The 22089-nt window shown below is 55.3% G+C and overlaps 3 protein-coding genes across 13 annotated transcripts in view; 2 read left to right on the forward strand and 1 right to left on the reverse strand.

Moving 5' to 3' along the window:
- The window catches only part of ARL3 (ADP ribosylation factor like GTPase 3), a 30620-nt gene extending 24422 nt beyond the window's left edge, over window positions 1–6198 (reverse strand). The window contains exon 1 of the mRNA XM_068399542.1: window positions 6077–6198. Coding sequence (XP_068255643.1) covers window positions 6077–6079 — 3 coding nt within the window. The 5' untranslated portion in view covers window positions 6080–6198. The remainder of the gene's footprint in view (window positions 1–6076) is intronic.
- Window positions 6199–6286: 88 nt separating this feature from the next.
- On the forward strand, window positions 6287–13127 carry SFXN2 (sideroflexin 2). 10 transcript variants are annotated; one of them, XM_068398010.1, is made up of 12 exons: window positions 6321–6402; window positions 7328–7500; window positions 7842–8012; window positions 9093–9191; window positions 9345–9420; window positions 9498–9583; window positions 10301–10361; window positions 10434–10500; window positions 11066–11115; window positions 11424–11473; window positions 11713–11760; window positions 12166–13127. In XM_068398010.1, exons 2-12 carry the CDS (start codon window positions 7340–7342, stop codon window positions 12263–12265), a joined length of 969 nt encoding a protein of 322 aa, XP_068254111.1. In that variant the 5' UTR covers window positions 6321–6402; window positions 7328–7339; the 3' UTR covers window positions 12266–13127. The 10 variants fall into 10 exon arrangements, 8 of the variants coding, with proteins under 8 accessions (XP_068254106.1, XP_068254111.1, XP_068254110.1 ...); XM_068398009.1 differs by lacking the exon at window positions 10434–10500 and having other exon boundaries at window positions 11713–11889; window positions 12166–12237; window positions 12964–13127; XM_068398006.1 differs by having other exon boundaries at window positions 10301–10500.
- A 3434-nt stretch (window positions 13128–16561) lies between these two features.
- WBP1L (WW domain binding protein 1 like) overlaps window positions 16562–22089 on the forward strand; it is a 60351-nt gene continuing 54823 nt past the window's right edge. Inside the window, exon 1 of one of the 2 annotated variants that reach the window (XM_068399875.1) lies at window positions 16562–16659. In XM_068399875.1, the coding sequence (XP_068255976.1) occupies window positions 16573–16659 (87 nt within the window). In that variant the 5' untranslated portion in view covers window positions 16562–16572. The remainder of the gene's footprint in view (window positions 16660–22089) is intronic. The other variant, XM_068399874.1, reaches the window with a different exon arrangement.

Here is a 22089-nt window from a genome sequence, read left to right on the forward strand (position 1 = left end):
AAGCCATGAAATGGGAAAACTGGGTGCAAAGAGGATGCTCAGAAGCAAGAGGAGAGGAGCAGGCCTTTGAAGCAGGGCAGCAAACAAATGTCTCGATGCTGGGACTTATCCTGCAGTGAGGAGGGAGGATGCCCAGGATGCCTGCATGGCAGCTAGGCTAGCGGTACTCGCTCACTGGGGTGCCCAGGGTGAGGAGCAGGACAGGTCTCGGGCAGGACGGTGGAGACATTAGCTGGCTGAGAAGCTGCAGAGACGACTCACGGGAGTGTAAGGGCAGCATGTCATTTGCACAAAACTAAGCAGACTGCGGCATCTGTAACAGAGAAGGGAACTGCAGATGCTGTTCAGATAATGAACAGCACAGCGTGGCAGCACGTGCAGCCTTTGGAGAAGGGCAGCCATACACAGCAGCTCAAGGCTGGGCACAGTCAGCCAGCAACCGCTTCTTGGTCACCTCTGGGTTAAGCAAACTATGTTTTATATCAGATTGGCTTGTTTAAAAACATCTTTGTCCTTGGTGGACAGGGTTTCCTTTACAAGCACCATGAGGAGACAGACTGATAGGGTCAGCAATGAGGAGACTGCATTTTCCAGGCAGTGACTAGGGACACACAAAAAGAAAAAAGACTCCTGACAATTACTATGAAATCAGAGTGGGGCATTAAATTCAGAGATGCAACTAAATGGGCAAGAGCACTCATAAACACATCGAGCATGAAAGCAAAGCTAACCATCTTATTAGCATCCTTCAGAAAACAGAGATGTGTGGTTTTATGGAAGTGTATCATTGCTAGGTTTAAAATACCCACTGAATTATCAAAGCACTTTCAGTTATAGCTGCATGCAGTAATCCTATTCTCTTAGAAAAAAAATACAGACATACATAAAAATACAGTGACATTTATAGTTCTGGCTAAGGGTTTTGTGGGTTTATTCAGCTTTAAATCCATGCTGTATATGGGTCTTTTGAACTAGTTGATGCATGTAACTACATCCTGTACCACAGAAGCCACTGAAAGGAAGATTCACTTTATAGGCCAAAGCAAAAATTGGTTTGGGACAAACAGAGCACTGAGATAATCTGTTTAAATATTGTATCAGATTGGCAATATAAAGCCATAATGGAAAGAACAATTTCCCCTTGTAGTGAGGGCTGGATACACAGGGCATGGATAAAGCACAGCCCACAAGCCACTGCAGAGCACAGTTGATTCCTATTAGGAAAGAGAAGTAAATGTATTCTGTTTAACTTTTATTAGCCACAAAGCTCAGATAATGAATTTAAAATAAAACCACCCTCAGTTACCAGCAATTGCTTATCTGCTAGATGCGGATATTTAGCTAGAACCAAATCAATTCACCGAGATGCAACACAGCCACAAAGCTCAGCACCTCAGCCTGCCGCTGCAACCACATCTCCCCCATCTCTACGCCCCTGCACGGACGCCCGCTTCCCCGCTGCTGCGACCACAAGTCACTTGTCTTCACCCTCAAGGCCCTTCCCAGCCAAGTGCACTTGCCGTGGAGGTGACAGCTCCTGTCTCCCCATGGCTGGTGATGCCAGCCTCAGCACTGCCAAGCTCTATTCTCAAACCTTTGTGGTTTCCTGCAACCATGGGAGAAACTTCACAAAACATCCATAAAACCACCCCGTGGTTCTCCTGCTAATTCCTTTTCTGCCACACCTCCAATCCTTGATGAGGTTTAGGTGGTGAACATGCCAAGTTCGAAACTGTCTTGGACTCTCCTTACTTGTATCACTTGGTTATCTCTCACCTCAGACAGACCTTATTTCCACAGCATGGGGGACATCTCCGTGTTCTGCCTGCACAGAACCTAGCACAGCTCTGGCCCACAATTTACTTTTAATTAAGCAGTATGGTAGCAATTCACAATTTTTAAAGAGTAAATTAAAGATAGAGGGTGCACTTGATGGTTTCAGAAAGTCACGCAGGAGAAGCTGACATCGGGGAGGATGAGGGGCTTAGTTGAGCCAAATATCTTGCCTTCAGCAGTGGATATTTGAGGCTACATTTCTCGTCCGGGGTGCAATCCTGCACACATAGAGCTGGAGGAGGGGAGTCCTTCCTGACAACTGCACTGATTAGCTGGTGCCCTGAAGAATGATGTTTGATTACCTTTATCTTCAGCTGCAGAACTGCAAATGTCACTAATGGTCATAAAATCACCCAGCCTTTTTCAAAATACAACCGAAGTAAATTAATCTATTGAGCACAGTTTATTCAATACTTCTCTACTCTGGCAAAACTCCCAAAAAATCATTTGCTTGCTGCATGCCTCCACCATATGGCGTCATTCAATGCAGGCTTTCTTTCCTGCACTGAAATCCAAAATCTAATGGAGTCGAGTCACCTACAGAGTTTTTCCAGCTCAAACCTACTAACATAGTTTTCTGTCAAAGAGGTCCCACAGCACTTTCTGGTTTGGTATATTAACCAACACCAGCATGAGTCGTCCTTTCGTCATTAAAATCAAACTCCTCTGGTTTTAGCAAGTTTGAAGGAAGCTTTATGCCCTGGGCAGAGAAGAGCTGATGCCCAGCATTGGACAATGTCAGCAGTCTTTGTCTGTTTTCAAAACTTGAAAGTCTTGGCTAGTTGCTGGTATACTGTCCTCTCTCCAGGTAGTTTCTCATACCAACATCGCAGCAATCAGTAAAATAAACCAAAAAACATGACATTGAACTGTACTGGGAAACTAAAGGAGCAAGGCAGAACTAAAGCTCTTGAAAGCATTATTTTTTTTAATGGGGTCATTTTAAATAGACCCTTATTGCCAAACAATGAGGGACAAAGGACAAATTCTGGGTACTAAGTACACCTACAGCAGGCAACAGATAGATGCCATGTTTTGCCAGAAACATGAGCTCAAGACCAGAAGAAAGATGCCTGACTATGCATTTAGCTATGCTAGTATTTCACCCTCTCCACCAGATCTGCCTAGTGTCAGCTAGACACTGTATGACTCAATTTCCTCAACTGTAAAGAGGGGATGTGCTTTGACAACCCTGGTTTTGACACAATGATGTCATTTTCAGTCAACGGTTTTAGAAAAACACTGGCTATCCTCTGGCCCCGCCATCTATCAATAACATACCATCTCACTCAGTAAAGATTGTTATTACAGTGACAAGCAAGCCACAAGCTCTGCTTCACACAGCATTTCCTAGATTTTGGAAAGCTGCGTATCCTTTCATGTAGCAGCTTCCCTTCGCCCTTGCTGTGCGCCCACCACAGATACTGCTTAATGGCGCCAAAGACACCGTTGATGTGTGCTACACATCCCTCATGCTATGCAGTTTTATGGCTCATCTTTCCCTCTGTGCTCCACCTATGACCTTCTACCACCTCTGCCCCACAGCTGTGAGAAATGCTGGTATGCTCTGCAGGAGACACTTCCCCTCTGTACTTACTCACTTGGATGAACACTGAAATAATTTAAACCTCAGCATTAACCCTCTTATCACTGGCGCTGGAGCAAGCAGTTGTTGAAGGGGGTTTAAGCACTTCCCAATGCAATCATGACATGCCAGAAACACGCACATGGGCAGCTACCACAGCTCAGATGACAAGCAGTAATTTGTTACATCAAGCTGTCTGGATCATTTCTGACTGCTGACCCATGCCCCCAGGCTGCCATAGCTGCTTTGGATGTATTTGCTGGTGTTTCAGAGAGTTTCTACCACTAAGGATTATCCTGTTTTAGTGAAAGTTGAGAATCTAGAGACAGTACAGAGCTCTGCACTCCTCTGCCCAGACCAGCCAGTCCACCAGACACCCCGAAGTGCCACCCACTCTGCCTGAGAGGCTGCAATTCAAAAAAGAACTCCCAGAAATGGAAAATAGACAAAGAGGCAGTAAAGTGTTGTATCAAATAACACGAACACTGGAAAACACCCATTCCGCCCTCTCCACAAAGTGCTTGGATAACAGTAGTCAGATCCCAGACTACGCCAGCTTATCGGGACATCACAAGGCAGAAGAGCAGATTTGGCTAGCAGCAGCTGCAGGCCAAACGTGTCACACAAAGCACTGCACTGCTGGAGGCAGCTGCCCTCATCTTTACAGCAGATGTCCATCCTGTGATGGCTTCAGTGTCTGGTGTGACATGCTCCATCATCAACTGATCTAAAATAGTTCAGATCCCACAGACCTTCTCTCAGTCTCTTTCTCTGTGGCCCAGCAGGTGGGGACACAGACAGAATTAACCCAGTGATGATGAGGAGCTGCCTTTGCTCCTCTCACTTACGCCTCCTCTCATGCTGTCCATTTGCATGAATCTCTCTTGTGTCCAGAGGGCTCCTGGACAAAACACAGCTTCACCCTTGGGGAAGCTCTTTCCCCACTGCTATTTCCTGCTGCCTCTGCTCTCTGCACATGCTGCTTCCTCAGCAGCAGCTCCAACACCTACCACAGCTTTCTCTTACCACCCCTCACCCGGCAGCCCCAACCCTTCTTTCCAGTCCTCACTGGACTCTGGCAGCACCCCACTTGTCCCACCCCAACTACTCCGGCATCTAAACCCAAGTTGTTTCCAACACCCCAGTCCATCATCCAACCTTACCCCAACCTTGATTCAGACTACACTACACCCTCACCATCCCACCAGTATTGCCCTCCATCCTAACCAGAACCTTTGCAGCACCCAAGACCCCAATTCCTTCCTTCAGTCCGCACTGCTCCCTGTTAAACAATTCATTTCTCCCCTTGAACCTTCTTTCCTCCCTGGGTCCTCTCTTTCTCTCATCAGCATCAAAAATCCACTTCCAGCCCTTCCCACAGTGTACTCTTATATCTTCTGTTCAGTCGAGACTGTCCCTCTTCTCCCCAGCCCCTGGCAGAAACCCCCAGAGCACACAACATCCCAGCAAACTACCCCAGTCAGCCAAGTTGACTGGGTTTTCCCAGTGACTCACCAGACTGTTCATCCCACCCAACTGGCAGGTTTCTTTCAGTCCCTGAGCCTCAGTCCTATCCATCCCTGAACACTCAACTCCTTCATTCAGGCTTTCTCTGCCATGACTGAACTCCCTTTGCAAGGCTGTTTATCAACAACCAACTCTTCCGCCTCAGCAAGCTCTGCTATAGCTCCCTCAATTCTTGTAGCCAGGATCCAAGCCCCAGGCTATCCCCCTCCCACTTTGGCTGGACTGTCCTGTGTTCCTTCACAGTCACAGATGCTGCCAGGCCCTCCACAGTAGTCAGTCCCTGAACACTGCCCTCCATCCTTGCCAGGCTTCACCATCATTCCTTCCCGCCTCAGGTCAAGTGTGCCACTGCCATCCTGCTCTGCAGCCCTCCCAGGCACCCAACCCTCCATCACACTTTCCACGCCTTGACTGAATCAACTCCAAGCAAGCTGACCCCATCCCAACAAAGCCCCCCCCCGCAGCATCCTCAAGCCTCCCAGCGCCTGCCAGGACCCGACCCAATCCCCTTCTCTGAGTCCCCCATAGCCTGGGGTCTACAGGGCCCCAGGCCCAGCCAGGGTCTCCCGTGGCTGGAGGCCCCAGGCTTACACTGTCCCCAGCCCTAGCAGCACCCCTTTGGTTGGGATGGCCCCCATGGACCCAGGCCCCCATGCCTTCCTGACGGCACGCCCCTGGCCTACCAGGTCCCCGGTGCCCCAGGCCCCCACGCTCCCCCTGGGCGGGCACCCCCAATCCCGGTGATCCCAGGCCTGCCAGACCCACCGGGTGCATGCCGCCAGCCCTTACGGTCCTGGGCCTGCCAGAGCGCCTGCCGTGAAACCCGGCCGGGCACGCCGGCCCCATGGCCCGAGTCCTGCCAGCCCCCCGGGTGGGGTGTCTCCGGCCCCCATTACCCCACGCTTCCCCGCGGTGCGCGCCGCCGGCCTCAGGCCTGCCAGGCCGCTCAGGTGGGCGCCGCCGGCCCTCCGCTGCCCGCCGGATCCAGGCAGCCCCCCGGGTCCAGGCTCCCCCCCTGCTGCGGGCCCAGGCCGCCCCCCGGGTCGCGGTCCCGTCCCGGCGGGCCCCCATCCCGGCCGCCCTCCCCTCGCCGCCCGCCGCGGGCCCGACGCCCCCCGCCCCACTCACCATCCTCTGCGCGGCTCCGGGGTTACCATGGGCAACTGCGTCACACACACGCCGCCACTACGTACAGCGTCAGCGCTTCCCGCCGTACGTACGGAGCGTGCCGACGGCGAGCGGGAGGGGCGGAGCCCGGCGCCACTGCCCGCCGCTAGCCCCGCCCCCTCACCCGGCGCATGCGCACAAGGGGCCGCCCTGCCGGAGCGAGGGGAGATGGGCGCGGCCACTCGGGCCTCTGTGATTGGCTGAGGGCGGCCACGCGTCGGAGCCCCGGGGGCAGGTGGGGGCCACGTGGGGCGGGAGACGGCGCGCGAGGGGTTTGGGGACTGCAGGTAGGGCCACGTGGGGCCGCGACACGGCGGGCGGGGCGGGGGTGCGCGTGCCGTGCCGTGCCGTGCCGTGCCGTGCCGTGCCGTGCCGTGCCAAGGGAGGCGTGCAGTGTAGCACCACGGGGAGCATGCAGTGCGCTGCTATGGGGAGCATGCAGTGCAGTGCCATGGGGCTGCACAGCGGTGTTACAGGGAGCGTGTAGGGCCGTGTAGTGCTATGGGGGACGTGCAGTGCGGTGCCACCGAGGCTGCAGTGTGGAGGTACGGGGAAGAGCACAACAGTGTTGAAGAGGTGGAGCGTCTGTTACGGGGGACACGCAGTGGCAGTGCCATGGGGGGGTGCAGTGCGGTGCCACAGGGGATGCAGTTATCGGCGGGGCTGTGCAGTGCAGTCACAGGAGAGCGCAGTGCCACAGCGGGTGCAGGCAGTGTTCGGCGGGGGCACGTGCCACGCAGGCATGGGACAGTGCAGGGCACTGCCACGGGGGCATGCAGTGCCACTGGGGCACATACAGCACAGTGCCATGCCGTGTGCACACGAGTGGGGGGTGCAGTGTAATGCCCCAGCAGGGAGCACTCGCAGGGCAGCCCTGTGGAGGGGGCGAGCTGGGCCCTACAGTGCTGTGCAGCACGGTCCCACCCCAAGGAGGGGGTGCCAGGTGCTTTGGGGAGCAGGGCAAGCTGGGGGACCCCATGCAGGGATGGCGGCGTGCAAAGGAGCAGCCTTGCTGCAGCGTTTGGCTGGCAGCAGGGGTGCAGGAGGCTCCTGGGCTCAGGGCTGCTGAAAGTCCAAGTTTCCCGTTAAATATAAACCTGCCACGGCTCTTGCCCAGTTGACTGCTGCTGTCGCCGTGGCAGGCCTGCACCTGACGGGCGAGCGAGGCAGGATCCTCCTGAGCCGCCTTCTCCCCCTTCTCCCCCTGCTCAGACCCACACTGAAATGGCCACCGTCCCCCTCGGCTTCAACATCGACGCCCCGCGCTGGGACCAGAGCACCTTCGTGGGCCGCCTGAAGCATTTCCTCAACATTACTGACCCGCGGACCGTGCTGGTGCCAGAGGAGGAGCTGGACCGGGCCAAGGCCCTGGTGGAAGGCTGCAGGTGAGGTGCCGGGGTGCAGCCGGGGCCGGTGCCACCCCCATGCCCGTAGCCATACCCGACCACGCTGCGGGGAGATGGAGGCAGTCGTTCCTCAGCGGGCGCTCTGGGACGTAACATCCGTCAAAGGCGGTTTGGGGGGAGTTTCCCAGCCTTCTCCCAGGAGCCTCAAGCTGGGACAAGTTTCCCTCGCAGGAGATGTTTCTTCTGCCTGTCATGTTTGGCACCCAGGGCTCCGTGCCCTGGCGGTGCCAGGTGCCAGTGGGGCTGCACGGGGTGCCAGCGGGGCTGCACGCAGTGCCGGGTGCCAGCGGGGCTCCCTGCAACAAGCTCTGGGCTTGCAGGGCCGGGCTGGTGCCACCGGGAAACAGTCGGGAGCAGCTGCTCTACGCCAAGAAGCTGTACGACTCGGCCTTCCACCCCGACAGCGGCGAGAAGATGAACCTCATCGGGAGGATGTCCTTCCAGGTGCCGGGGGGTATGGCCCTCACCGGCTGCATGCTCCAGTTCTACCGGTGAGCCCCTCAAGGGGTTCCCAAGGGTCGAGGCACAGCCAGTTTGCATCCTTTCGGGCTGGCCGCTGCCCAAGGCATGCCCATGGCTGCTGTGCCTTCCTCTGTCCCGTGGCCAAGCCCCATGTCCTGTGCCCTGTCCCCAGTGCCCAGCCTGGGGCAGAAGCGTCGCAAATCCTCCTGGCCCCTGGCATGGCTGGGGACGGTCTTGCTTCGCCCTGAGCTCTCAGCTCAGCTCAGCTCTTCCCAGAGCCCCTGTAATGATTAACATGGACAAGTCCTGCATGGCTGCTGCTCTTGCTCTGTAGACCATAATGGCCCCTGAAACCAGGGTCCAAACATGCCCACGGGCCAGGCTGCTCCAGCATCCCCAGTTCACACTGACAGCCACCTGCATTTCCCTTCTGAAATGGCTGCTGGGAGGGTGAGCAATCCTGTCTGGAGTGCATAGCACGTGTGGGACAGACACTGCCATTCCCAGTGGATCCCCATCCCATCCCACACCACCCTACCCCTGTTTGCTGGACTTGTTTCGCTGTTGCTGGTGGGGTCCATCCTGGATGGGGGATTGCCCAGTGCTGACGGGTCACCCTCTTCCCAGCCCATCTCCACCCTCCTGCATCCCAAAGCTTGCTCAGTCCCACATCTCCCCATGTCCCCTCCTGTCCCACCTCAGTGTCCCTGAGACACCGGAAGGAGCCCAGGCATCCTGGTCACCCCCAGAGCCACCTCTGTCCCTGTGTGTCCCTTCCTTGTCGCTTCCATTGAGAAAGGCTTGTCTCAGCCCAGCAGAATGGCTGCTGCCCTGCTGAGATCTGGGTCTCCCACCCCTGGCCGAGCACCCCACAGGGCTGTGCCCCCTCCTGTGTTCCCCAAAGCCTCACGGCAGCCAGGACTCCTGGGGTCATTTCGCAGCTCTGCCACTGGCTCGTGGCTTTGCTGCAGTGCCTCGGTTTCCCTTGGGAGACACCAGGACAAGGGTAACGAGGGCATCTTGGCTGTCACCCCGCCAAGCCTGGCCATGGGCACAGGCCGGGTGTCCCTGACAGCCCTCGGCTGCTTTCCCATCCCTTCCTTCCGCAGGACGGTGCCCGCCGTGGTTTTCTGGCAGTGGGTGAACCAGTCCTTTAACGCCATCGTCAACTACACCAACCGCAATGCCGCCTCCCCCATCTCGCTGAGGTGAGTGTGCCCTGGTGTGGGATGGGGACCCTCTGTGTTGGGACCCCCCTGATGCCCCGTAAAGACTCCCTGTGCCCCGCCTTGGGCACCGCAGGAACAGGATCGATGAGTTGGTGTTTCTTTTCTCTTCCTTCTTTGCAAATCACTGTCCAGGCAAATCGGAGTGGCTTACATCACAGCCACCAGTGCAGCCCTGGCCACCGCGGTGGGACTCAACCTCTACACCAAGGTACGCCAGGCCGGGGCTGGCTGGGGCAGCTGGCTGCATCCTGCCCTCCTGTGCTGATGCCAGCCTGTCTCCTGCAGCGAGCCCCGCCCTTGCTGGCCCGATGGGTCCCCTTCGCGGCCGTGGCTGCTGCCAACTGTGTCAATATCCCCATGATGCGGCAACAGTAAGTGCCACGTGCAGCCGGGGTGCTCGAGGGACCCGGCTCCCTCTGAAGGTGAGCCGGTGGCAGCCAGTCTCCTGGGCTGCCTGGTTGCCCTGTCGCGGTTTCCCATCCCGGGGGTGAGGGGACAGGAGGAAGGTGGGCCGGGGTATGCACCTTTGCGGTGCCAGGTCTCTGGTGGAAGGTGCTGGGTGGGATGGCCACAGCCTCTGCCCGGAGTAGGAGGGGGATTTTGGGCTGAGGATAGCCGTTCTGGGGTCTGGGCTGGAAGATCCCTCAGACCCAAAGGTCTTCTGTGTGTGGTCATGGGAGAGCCCCAGTCCACGATGTCCTGGCGCTGGGACCCCTGAGATGGGGCCTACATGGAGACCTGTGTCTGCTGCTGGGGTCCCCCATGGGTCACAGCATGGGGAGCTGCGGTGCTGTACGGGGGACTGTCCCCTGGCTTGGCTGCAGGTCCCAGGCGGGTGTCTGTCCCCTGGAGAGCTGGACCCTGTTCGCAGCCATGCCCTGAAGATGGCAGCATTGGCTGGGCTGGGGACTGTGGCACCCCGGGGTGACGGAGCCCCCAGGCCCTGGGGCCAGCGCTGGGGGCGGCCAGGGCTGCTGTGCCAGCACAGCACAGGGGACCCCTTGGTACCCCCTCACCCCATTGCTGTGTCCTCCTCATGACCTCCCCGGCCATCCCGGCCACCGTTCACTGCTGCCTGTCCCCTCCAGGGAGATTATCAACGGGGTGACAGTGACGGATGGGGACAACAACGAGCTCGGCCATTCCAGGGTGAGTCTCGGGATGGGTGTCTGGGTCAGGGCATGGTGCAGTGGGGACTCACCCACTGCTCTTGGCTTGCAGAGGGCAGCGGCGAAGGGCATCGTGCAGGTTGTGGTCTCCAGGATCACCATGGCGGCACCGGGCATGAGTGAGTGTGGGCTGGGAGGGTGGGAGGCCAGACCAGAGCCTCCCCCAGGACCTGCCACCTCACCCTCCCCTGCCTCAGTTTCCCCCTGGGAAGGAGAGGGAGGGTGGGCCTGCATCCCAGGTGGCGTTTGGTCTCATCTCACTGGTGGAGCTGGTCCCCCCATCCTGCCGTTCCCATCAGAGCCTCCCAAGCTCCCAGCCCTCCCCATCCCAACCCACAGCCTGTGGGGGATGTGGGGTGCTCCCATGGTGGTCGGGCCCCACAAGAACACCTCTTGCACTCTCTTGCCCTGGCTTCTCATCCCACAGCCCCACATCCCCTTGCCCTCGTGAGACCCTTGCCGTTGCCACAAGCCTGGCAGGAGGGACGGGAGCACGAGGAATACAGAGCGTGCTGCCCAGACAGTGGAGGGACGGGGGTCCTGTGCCTGATTCCTGCTGTGAGCAAACACCCAGCAGCCCCCAGCACAACCAGCCACTGCCGTGGTCCGCAGGAGGAGGGTCCTGCTGGGGCAGCCCTGCTGGTTGGCTTGTGGGGGGGCCTGACCTCTTCTCTCTGCAACTAGTTATTTTGCCCATCATCATGGAGCGGCTGGAGAAATTCCCCTTCATGCAGGTAAGCCCATGTTTCTCCTGCCATGGTTTTCCAGTGGGTCCTGTGGTGCCCCAGCCCTGCTCCCCAGCCACTGAGATACTGGGGATGAAATGGGGGGTTGCAGACCCCGGCTCGCTTTGCCCCCTATTTGAGTCACCAGTACACCAAAGGTCTCTTGGCTGACGTGGAGAGGCTGCAGGAGAGTGGCAGGGGTTGGTGGCACCCCGGAGGTGTTGGGCATTCAGCCCCATTGACGGGAGAAGTCTCCCCACACCATAAGCGGGGCTTGTGGTGAGGCTGTGGACACAATCCCAGCTCTTCCCTTGCAGCGGATCCGGGTTCTCCACGGGCCTCTGCAGGTGCTGCTGTGCGGGGGCTTGTAAGTATCTTGCTGCTCAAACGCTTGTGGGTGCCTGGAGCGTGGCTCCGAGGGATGCATGAAAAAGACCTTCTTCCCAGCAGGGGATTGCAGAGCTGCTCGCCTTTCAGCCTGGGCTTTCCCCAGTTATGGGGAGTTGTGGGGCGTGAGCAGCACCTCTTGGGCTGAGATCCTTGCGGCCGGGGGGCAAATGGGCTGCGATCCCCAACACTGACGCTCGTCTCTTCTCTATCCCGCAGCCTCCTGTTCATGGTGCCGGCAGCCTGCGCCCTGTTCCCGCAGAGATGGTACCTGTCCCACTGCTTCCCCCTCCTGCGCGGGACCTCGGGAGCCTTCCTCCTCCCCTAGCTCTTCTCTGCCCATCCCGGGAGAGGTGCAATGGGCACCCACCCTTCAACCTGGGGCAGCACCTGCCTGTACGTGCTGGTGCCCCAGGCAGCAGGAGAGCATGTGCCTGCCCTGCTCTGTGTGCTCCGTGCTGGGAGCAATAGGACACCCAGCCCCACAGGCAGCTCTCTGCCCCCCAGCACTGGGAGCAGTGGGTGCCAGGGATGGGTTGTGAGTCTTGATGTGAGCCTGCAAGATCCCAGGGACTGCAGGGAACCTGGAATGGCAATTGGGAGGGACAGTGGCCTGACCAGTGGTCAGGGAGGAGGATCGCAGGTCTCAGTGTCTGTCCTCTCTCCCCACAGCTCCCTTGCGCTGGCTGACCTTGAGCCGGAGCTGCGTGACAGCATCGTAGCCAAGCATGGGGACAAAGTGCCGTACGTCTATTTTAACAAGGGACTGTGAATGGAGACTACCTCAGGAGCCATTCCACCCCTCCAGCCCCCTGCCACCACCAGCCCTGCAGCCCCTGAGCAGGGCTCAGAGTCACCGTCCAGCCAGAGCTACCCCCCAGCCCAGTACCACCTCTGCTGCCTCCTTCCCCCGGAGAGGCAGGATATGTGCCCAGCTTGCAGCACTTTGGCTTGCCCTGAGCCGCCCCCATCTGCTGCTGGCCATGTCCCTGCCTCCCCACGTCCCTTTTGCCCTGGGCGATGGCTGCACTTTCCCGTGCCTTCTGCCGTTCGCAGGAGGATCTGCCCAGCCTGTTTAAGCCTCATGTGGTCACTGGGCTCGGCCCCGCGAGGCATCAGGCTCTCTCCCTTGGGGCTCAGAGCACAGTCCTACTTCCAAAAGCAGGTGCCCTGCCATTGTACCAGGAACCAAGCCATGTTGCTGCCTTAAACCACTACGGTGGCCTCTTATCAAGAGCGGGATCACGCCTTGGCAGGCAGGGACTTGTCCCCTCTGCACAGGGGGCACCCCAAAGTCCAGGGACCAATGCTTGGACCATGCCTTCCTTGCTCTCAGGTTCAGGTTTGATTCACTTTGTGATTGCCACAATTCGGGAGAGAAATAGCTAATTGTTTTTAAGCTCTAATTTTTCCAATCTACCCATTCCTCTGAGCATGAGAGCCAGTTGTCACCCTTGTTCTCCATCTCAGTGTACCCACGGTAGGATGAAGGACCTGCAGCTTTGGGGAACGGTTGACTCTGGGCCCCCTTGGACAGGGGGAAGGAGACACAGGAGTCACAAAGCTGTTGAGGCGTTAACTCGGGCTCGGAATAGCAGCACTGCAAGCGACAGAGAGGAGGGTTGAAAAATAAAATGCAATCATTTTTAAAAAACAGCTGTGGGTTCCACTTTTGACTTGTCTCTGAGTGTCTGCTTCACTGGGCAGGGCTGGTATGTGGGTCTCATGCCTGCCTTGAAAGGGAAAGGTGCGGGCTCTGTGACTGACCAGGTACCAGGGTGAGGGTCAGCACAGGGGCCAGGAGAAGGAGGAAGAGCCATGAGGCTCTGCCAGGGCTGGCATGAGCCCTGAAACCCTTGGGCACCCCATGAAGCCTTCCCCAAGACGCTCTTGGGGCTGCGAATGGTCCTGAGGCAAGTGACAAAGGGAGGTAACAGTGCTGTGCTCATGGTGACTCTCATCTCATTAGGGGGACTGGGGGGATGACACTGGGTGACTCTTCTATACCCATGGGTGCTGTTTGTCTTCTTGGCCAGGCAGCGTTTTCATGATGCTAACCTGTGCCTGCCATGAGGCCTCTCCCACTCCAAAGAAGAGCAGCTTAAGTTTGCTGCAGCCTGTTTTCGGAGGAGGAAAGAGCCCCAGAGTTTAGCCCAAGTCCTGGGCTAAAGTCCCCACCCTCAATCAGCTGCCTCCAAGCTGTCTGCTTGCTGATGAACATCCCTTGGTGAGACAAGTGTGTTTCTAACCAGCCGTATGATGTGGCTTCTCAGAGAGCCCCATGGCCCAGTGGATGGTCCACACTCATCCCTCCAGCCAGGGATATGTGTCAGATCCCAGAGGGCAGCAGCATCCCCACATCAGCCGCGTGCCCAAGTGGAGACACAGGGTCTGCAGCCAAAGGGCTTTCTGGCATCAATCACTCTGCTCCTACAGAGAGAGCAGCCAAACCCAAAACGTACTTCTTGAAGGACCAAGCTGTATCCACATCAGGTTTGCTTCTGCCCAAGCTGCAACAGGTAGCTGATAATGTCTCCAACCACATGTAGCTACAGCTAGAAAGCTGCACAAGAGCTCTGAAATAATTAATAGGTCAGCGAAAGCAGGAAAACGTGTTCAAACTTGTGTATCTGTTCCCTGGGCATTATTAGATCTCTTGTTAATGCGCAATTAAAATGATAAGCACACGAAACGAATCAGATGTCAGTCCTGTTGGGAGTGGGAAGAAGCCACACGGAGACATCTCTGCTCTCTGCTTTTCTTAGGCTCCTTAACTCAAGCTGTTCTTGCTCTACACCCAAAACTGCTTTGAGCGCTTTCAGAAAGGTACCTGTAGCAGCCTGGGCTGTGTTTGTGTCCAAGGTGCCTCTGGCATGCTCATGAGCATGGCGGTGCTTGTAAAACGACATGCCGCAGCACCCTAAAAACTGCCCTTCCCCTGCACGTCGCAGCCATGCTCTTGCTGTTGACCCTTCCTGCGTTCGCAGTGTGTGGGGGTGCTGGCAGGGCAGGGGCTCTACAGCCAGTGATGCCAGTGCAGCAGCCTCCTGAAGCCAAGGTTGGGACCACGGTGGGAAAGCCTCAGCGGTTTTGTCACTCTTTTTTTCCTGTCCCCAGCCATACTGGAGGGGTGATGGAGCAGGAGGACACTCTGAAGAGCTGTTGTCATCTTGCACCAGCTCTCACCCTGCCCTGGGGAGGGGCACATGGTGCAGTTCATTCCTCTCAGCCAGAGGAAGAGGGTTACTCTGGGCTTGAAGGAATCAGCAAGCCATCCTCAAGCCAGACCTCCCCCACAAACTTATAGCAGTGGATTCCCTCTTCAGATCGACATGGATTTATGCCAGCTGACAGTTTAGCTCAGCAGGGTTTCTAGGTTTCTAGGTTGTAGCTGGAATCTCCCCCAAAGGATTGAAGTCATCTCCACAGCTCACATAGCTCTGGTGTTGGGAGGTGGTCACTGCAGCCAGTGACTGCCTGCACTCCCCAAAACTACAGCAACTCCCCAGCCTGCCTTGGTCCCCATGCTGCCAAGGGTGGCTCTGGCCAGCCCTGCCTGCATTTCCCATTGCTGCAACAGGAAGGAAATCTCATTGCCAGGAGTCAGAGCTGGACTCATCCCTGTTTGGGAAGAGCTGCAAGTGTTAATTGCTCTCCAGCGATGAGTCACACCTGATCTGGGCTTGTCCTGCACTCCGGTGCACGGTGCACTCGCTGCCTTCTCCCTGCGTGCCTCTAATTTCAGGGCTAGCTGGGAACAGGAATAAAGCTCCTTTAATAACTGTGCGTGGCCGAAATGTCAGTGCTCCAGCATGTTTACAACCTCCCTTCAGATGATAACCAGACCAAAGACTTCGTGTTGGGCTGCAGCAGAGCCCGAGGAAGGGGCTGGGGAGCCATGGGAGGCTGGGGGTCTCCCCTGAGGTATCAGCAGCTGCAGCAGGCAGGCCTGGCTCACTGCTCCTCGCCCAAAGGCCAGTGGAGGCTGGTGAACTGGCTGCCTATGGGGACAGGAGCAAGCAGGGTGCACGTGCAATGGGTTAACTCCTGCTGGCCCACGACAGCAGCAGGCGGGCGAGCTGATCCAGAGGGGTTAGGTGTGCCCCAAGTACTGCCCTGACTGAAAAATGCCAGCGTAGGAGATAAGCCTGCTAAGTTGATTTATTTTTTTCTGGCTTTCCTTAACATGTTATCTGAGCATCTGATAAACCTCGTCATGCCAATCCGGCATGGAGGCTGCCTGGCTGTGCCAGGAGCAGCGGGTGTAGGCAGATCTCTGCCACTGCCCCAGAAACAGGGCTGTCTCCCCCGAGCTGTGAATTAACCCCAAGTGCCGTGACCCCACTTCTTCCCGGGGGTGCAATGCTGGGTGAGGGACCGCTGTGTGGGGACACGTTGGGACCCAGCCACGGTGGGAGATCCTCTTGGATGCTGCTCCCATCTCCTGACAGGGCTGGCACCAACGTGTGGCTGCTCGATGGGCACCTCGAGTTCAGCCCCGTGCCGCTGCTGCCATTTCAGCAGCCTCTCCCTGTCAGGCTTCCCAGTGTGCACCAGATGCGGGTGTGCCCCAGGTGTGGGTTTGGGGCTCTGTGGGTGCATTGGGGAGGAGGCTGAGCGGGGATCACCGAAACCGGGTGTAACCAGGTGAATGGGGATGAGTGCCTGTCTGCCATCGGGGTGTCAGGGAGGCTGTGGCAGGCCAGAGGGTGCTTGTGAACGCCCTTTTTGCAGTGCCCAGTTCTGCCCCCCGGGGTGCATTGCACTGGGGGTGCAGGACCAAGGGGCAGCTCCGCACACCCCTCTCCCGCCAGTTCCGCCACTCACAATATGGGAGCCCCCGTCCCACCCCAGGCTCCCTCCCCGGTGCGCCACACTCAAGATGGCAGCTCCCTGCGCGCAGACCCCGCCCCTCCCGGTTCTGCCCTAAGCGACAGCGCGCTGAGCCAATGGCGAACCAAGCGGAGCGCCCTCCGCCCAATAGGCGACCGGCTGGGGCGGGTCGGGGCGCGGGGTGCCCCTCGTCTCCCGTCCCGGGCCGCAGTCGGGCTGGGGAGGCGGGGAGTGGGGGGTGGGGGGATGGCGAGGAGGCTCCGCGCCGCCATGGCCTTGCTGCTCTTCCAGGCCCTGCCCGAGGGGCTGCCCGCCAGCGTGGAGCCTGCCCAGGTAGGGGCTGCCCTGTGGGGGGCCGCCTGGGGGGGGTCTGGGGTCGTGCCGTGCTGGGAGGCTGTGTCCCTGGGGCGGGGACCGGCTGTGGGGGACGCGCAGGCCTGGGGGGACAGCGGTGTGAGCGCGGGGGGCTGCGCCCTGCGCGGTGAGGGAGGTGGCCTCTGGGGTAGGGGGTCAGGCCGGGCTGGCAGGGGCAGGAGCGTGCATGGGGTGGCTGGGGCTCTTGGGGCTGGGGGAAGAGGCTTTTGGGGGCCCGCCCGAGGTTTGGGGAGCCCCCTTGGCTTAAGTGAAGCTGGAGGAGATGCAGAGAGCTGAGTTTGGGGGTGCTTGTGTGTCGTGGGGATGGAGAGGTGGTGTAGGGATCTAGGCGTGGGTGCCAGTGCTTCTCGGAGGTGCTTTGTAGGGTAGGGTGACTGCAGGACGTGGAAGAAGGGTGTTGACTAGAGGTTATAGGAAAGATGGCTATAGTGAGGGCAGAAGGCTTGAGCTGGCAGGTGCGCTGGGGCCTGCGGATGGAGGTGCAGGTGTCTTTTGGGGTGGCGACAGGGGAGAAGATGGCCTGTGAGGGGACCCGGCTGGAGGAGGTTTTTGGATGAGCTGAAGGGTGGCTGTTGGGCAGCTGGACAGAGAACCTGGGTGGGCAGGGAAATGGGACTTGCGTGGTGCTGCACAGGTCAGGTGAGCTGGTCTTCCCATGGCAGGAACCGTGGTGGGGAGGTTCGGTGCAAGCCTCTGTGCAGGGGGAAGGAAGAGGGAGCATGTTTCAACTGGGATAAAGGGAATTAGGCCTTGTCTTTGTAGGCTCTCGGCACCCGTCTACTACCTTCTTCATGCCTGGAAAGGGTTTTAATGAAGTTGATTCTCTCTTCTTCATCTCTTTATTTCCTGTCTATGCTGCAATGTGTACCGTTCAGATCTCCAGTAATGTTCTTGGGTCCCCCAGTGTAGATGCCTGTAAACCTCTCCCACCTTGCTCTGTACACTCAGTGTCACTCGGACAGGACTGTACCAGGCCAAGTAACCTGTGCACGACATGGATCTTCTTGTTCCTGGAGTCAAGATGTCTTTTTCACCCTATGTAGAATATAGATCGAATATGATGACTTCTGATTTGATGTGGTGTGTTACTTATAAGGTACAAATTGTAGTTTGCATTTGTTGAAGGTCTGAGCCAGTGAGATGCTGATCTGACTGTAGGTCACAGATGCTGTGGGTTACACAGGGGTGCAGATGGGGAGTGTCCCTTCTGGAAAGAGGTCCATTGAAATACGTCCCAATGCTTCTGCAGGAGGAGGAGGTGAGGAGCTTGTCTATGACTACAGATGTTATCCCCCTTTTGAATTTCCTCCTCCTTTTCAGGGTGCTGATCTACTTTAAAAGCTGTGTAATTCCCTGTTCATAGTGCCATCCCAAATCTTCAGCCACCCAGAGGCTAAGGTAAATCTCCTTCAGCTGCACCAAGGCTAAGGTTTGGCCGTTGCCGCCTTGGGGAGCCAGGTGCAGGATTGTGTTGAACCATGTATTTTCCACATTGTCTCAATCGCCTTTAACAGATGGAAGTCCTAGTGCTTGCTCCGTTTCATCTGCGAGCTGTGGTACGTATACTAAGCGTATATAAGCACATCTCGGATCCGTTTTGCTCTTTGGTTCTTGTGGTATTCCAGCTGTGAGCAGTGGTCAGATGGTAGGATTATTTGTAGGAAGCTGTGAAAGTCTTCAACCCTATACATGCTAATAAAAATACCATACCTGCTTTGAAGACTATGAAAGACGCTCCCTGCCTCATACGGCTTATACATTAGTCAAGCAGCTGGCAGAAGAAAGGAATAGGAAGTAGAAAAGGAGGAAAGGAAAAAGGAGGAGGGTGTGGGAAGAAATCATACAGCTAGGTTGCTTGTGGAGTAGTTGCATACGTGACTGGTGGCTATCCTCTCCAGTCAGTGCACCAGAAATAATGCTAAAATAATAAGTTGTGAGTGGTACAATACATGAGGTGGGGCAGAAGAGCTTTGGTGGCCTATGTTTTCTTTAGAGCACTTTGATACAGATGCATCTTTTACTCATTTTCTTTTCATAGTTTGTCTATATAAAACTCTCGCCGTTTATTTTAGATCTTAAATGTAGACCGTGTCTGTCAAAAGGCTGGCATTATCTCACTGCATACTAGGGATTGACAGCTACCCACTCAAAAATGACAGTGGTGATGTAGGATCTTGAAAATGAGCATGTAACAAAACTTTGTCTGCTTTGGTGTTGCTTTAGAGCCTGATTTCCTCAGACCTGACAGGCTTGTAGAGAACAGCTGCAATGGGGCAGTGCTGGACTTGGAAGATCTCCATAGCAAGGGTTCCTGCATTTCTAGCTGAAACCCTGACAGCATTTGTCTCTTGTCCTCTCCAGATCGTTGCTGCTTTTGCTGCCTCTTGTGACTGCTGCCTACTTCCATCTACCTTGCAGACATTTGCCATGCCCTGCTTGCTTCTGTTGTCAGGTAGAGCTTGTCATTCAGGGTCCATGCCTCCTCGCCTGTAAAACTGTCCCGCAGACCTGGTGGTCTAAGGCTGGGAGGTGCTGCAGGAAATGTGTCCTCTAAATAATTCAGGAGGTGGAGCTGTACTGCCTAGCCGCACTGAACAAACATTCCTGAGAACACGCTGTACTCTGCAGGAGGGTCTGATTTTTCAGGTTAAAGTATGTCCAGGCAGCCTAGGATCTTCAAAGGCATTTCTTTTAAGACTTGTTTGGGGTGGTGGATGGAGGAGAATGACGATAATTAGCTCATCACCATCCTGAGTCCAAGTTGTTTAACTGTCTCCACGACTGTTCATTGCAGTTTCACTTGTAATCAGAGCACAAAACTGTTACTGGAGTTGAAGCATTTATCAGTAGGTTACGGGCAGAAATATTGCAATTATGTAATAAAATCAGGATAAACGTCACAGGAAGAAGAAATCTAGCCATGTTCAGTTGCGACTGTAGATGTATAGCCTTAACTGCACACCCTAGCTGGGCACTCCCCTCTCGGTTTGAGGGAGAAGGAAGCGAGGAAATAAGAAATCAATATCTTTTAGAATGAGCTTGATCAATTTGTAATGAAAAACTTCAAACATTAATAATTTTTCTATTGTAGTTTGTCTCTACAGGGCAGAGTAAAGGTTATTTGACCGCCTTAACTATCTGTCTGCTTCCCACGCCTGCAGCTTAATTATCACATAGTTTTCTCAACTGTTGTTTTCTTTAAAAACAAGACATTTAAGTGAATGTTAACTATGTGACAAGGCTAAGGAATCCGTCTTTCTCTAATAAGGTGGTTTGGAGCCAAAATCTGACAGAAGCATGCTCTTCTTAAAGACCCATTTTATCCCAAATTAAAGAGTTTGCTTGAAGTACTGTGACTTGAGGGATGATTCATCGTATGTGACAAAGACAGATCCTTGCTTTAAGGAAGAACTCAGCATGACTGTCACTGTGGCTAACACCCCTGTAACACAGAGTTTCTGTCCAAGGCTGTGCTCTAGCTGTGACCACAGCTCTGATTGCACCAATATGGAGCTACCACGCTTTGTCCAAGAGTTTGTCTGCGTTTGGGCCCTTTCAGAGCATCACTTCAGGTAGTTTGTGAACTGAACTGCAGAGTTTCAATTATCCTTCTGTAAGAGAGGCTTATCTCCTCATCTGTAAATTTTAGACAACGTTTTGATCAAGGTAAAAGTAATTAGTTGCAACTGCACTTCTGTATCTCCCGAAATGCATCAGGTCATTCAGGAGGAGAACTGCTTGTATAATATGCCATGATATCTTTGTGACTCTTGGTTTTTGGCTTGCTAATTTCCACAGTTTTGGCAGGAGGCAGCAGAGATCAAAGTACGTCCTGTACTTGCTCAGCGCAGGAACCTCTAAATAACTGTGCAGATTGGATTAAGGACTGCTCGTACCATGATGATTTTACCACCATGAACTCCAGTGTCTCATCTGTATAGCCCACTTTCCTGCTGATTAAAATTTTTGTTGTTTGTGAGTTGCCCTCACAATTACACACAATGCTGTAAGAATTTCTCCCTGCACCTCTGCAGCTGTGCAGCAGGTGGAAAGCCTGGTCTGAAAGTGTCTGATGCATCCTGAGGAGGAGTGTGGCAGTTTTCTTTAAGATAGTCAAAGCAACTCTGTGACCGGGACCTGTCATTGCCTTTCTGAGAGTTTCCCTGCCACCCTCCAAATGTTAATTAACAAAAATATAACACTACCTTAAGAATAAACTTGGGCATATTTTGTGGAGTTGTGCTATGCTGTGGGGGAACTTGGAAAGTTTCATCTGCCAGCGTTGTTTCGATATGGTTGGGGATTTTTCCAGCCTCATGAGCCAGGCAGGGTCAGACCAGGTCAGCCTCGTCTGGCTAGTGGCAGCAGTCAGTACTGACTGTCCCTGAGCAGTGGCTTTGCTGGGTGCAGTGCTGCTGGGTGGCAGGAATCCTACCCGAAGTGGAGATACTGCCATTGGCCCTTCTGGTGAGATGCACGGATGGATGCGCTCCGTCTTTGGCCACATTTCAACGGCAGTTACTCAACCCTGGATAAAACACCCATTGACCCCTCGCTTTAATTCCTGGAAGTGCTGCTCCCCTAGGCATCTTCGGCAGTCGCTTTTCTGCTAGTGAAAGTGGGAGCTGTGCTCTTTTATATAGCTCTGTCAACCTGTATTAACCCAGTGTTATGTTGAAGTTCACCTTTGTCTGTCTTTCTGTGGTATTAGAAAGGCATTAATGCAGGTAACTGTTTCTTTGTAATCTGAAAACACATGGACATCCTCTGAGGTAACGGGCAGTATATTTAGTAAATGCAAACCGCCCACTTTTTCTTTTTGCCTTTTTTTCCCTTTAAGTCATCTTGGGAGGACTGGCAGGATTGAACAGACATTAGCTTATGGCAAAAAGCTAGTGATGGGCTAGTGATCTTCTGGCCTACTTCTCCATCCAGTGTTGTCTGTGCTGTGCCCTTTGGTTGTGGCTGTGACTACGCAAACGTCTCCTTGTCAGGCATGTCCTGCAGTTTAAGTAACGCCGAGCTACACGTGACCTTTTGTTCTGTGTCCTGACAATGTGCATATTTGGTGCTGGGTTTGGGGATGTTCCTCTAATCTGAGTTGCCCTGTTTTGCAGGGTACAGGGTAAGAATTTGCCCTTTCCGGTTAGCTGCATAGGAATCTTCTCAGCTTATTAATGCATTTAACTGGTGACTTTATGGCTGTACATGCTCCTGTCTTGCATTTGTTTCAGGGGGTTCATGAATACAAGACGACCAGGCAAGCTGCTCCTGCCAGGGTTGCGCTGCTGTTTTTGCAACATAGGGGAAAGGACTTGGCATGTCAGAGACGTGTCAAAAGCAGTCTCTGAGGCAGGGCTGGTGACAATCTCGGAAGGGCCATTAGTC

This window comes from Nyctibius grandis, chromosome 4 (assembly GCF_013368605.1).
Source record: "Nyctibius grandis isolate bNycGra1 chromosome 4, bNycGra1.pri, whole genome shotgun sequence".
NCBI lineage: Eukaryota > Metazoa > Chordata > Aves > Nyctibiiformes > Nyctibiidae > Nyctibius > Nyctibius grandis.

What these genes read in the sequence shown, in the direction of transcription:
- SFXN2 (XM_068398005.1), top strand. Translation starts at nt 7,340, where the DNA reads ATGGCCACCGTCCCCCTCGGCTTCAACATCGACGCCCCGCGCTGGGAC. An exon ending in GCCTCCCCCATCTCGCTGAG is followed by an intron (nt 9,192 to 9,344) that starts GTGAGTGTGCCC and finishes ATCACTGTCCAG; the next exon opens with GCAAATCGGAGTGGCTTACA. An exon ending in ACGAGCTCGGCCATTCCAGG is followed by an intron (nt 10,362 to 11,065) that starts GTGAGTCTCGGG and finishes CTCTGCAACTAG; the next exon opens with TTATTTTGCCCATCATCATG.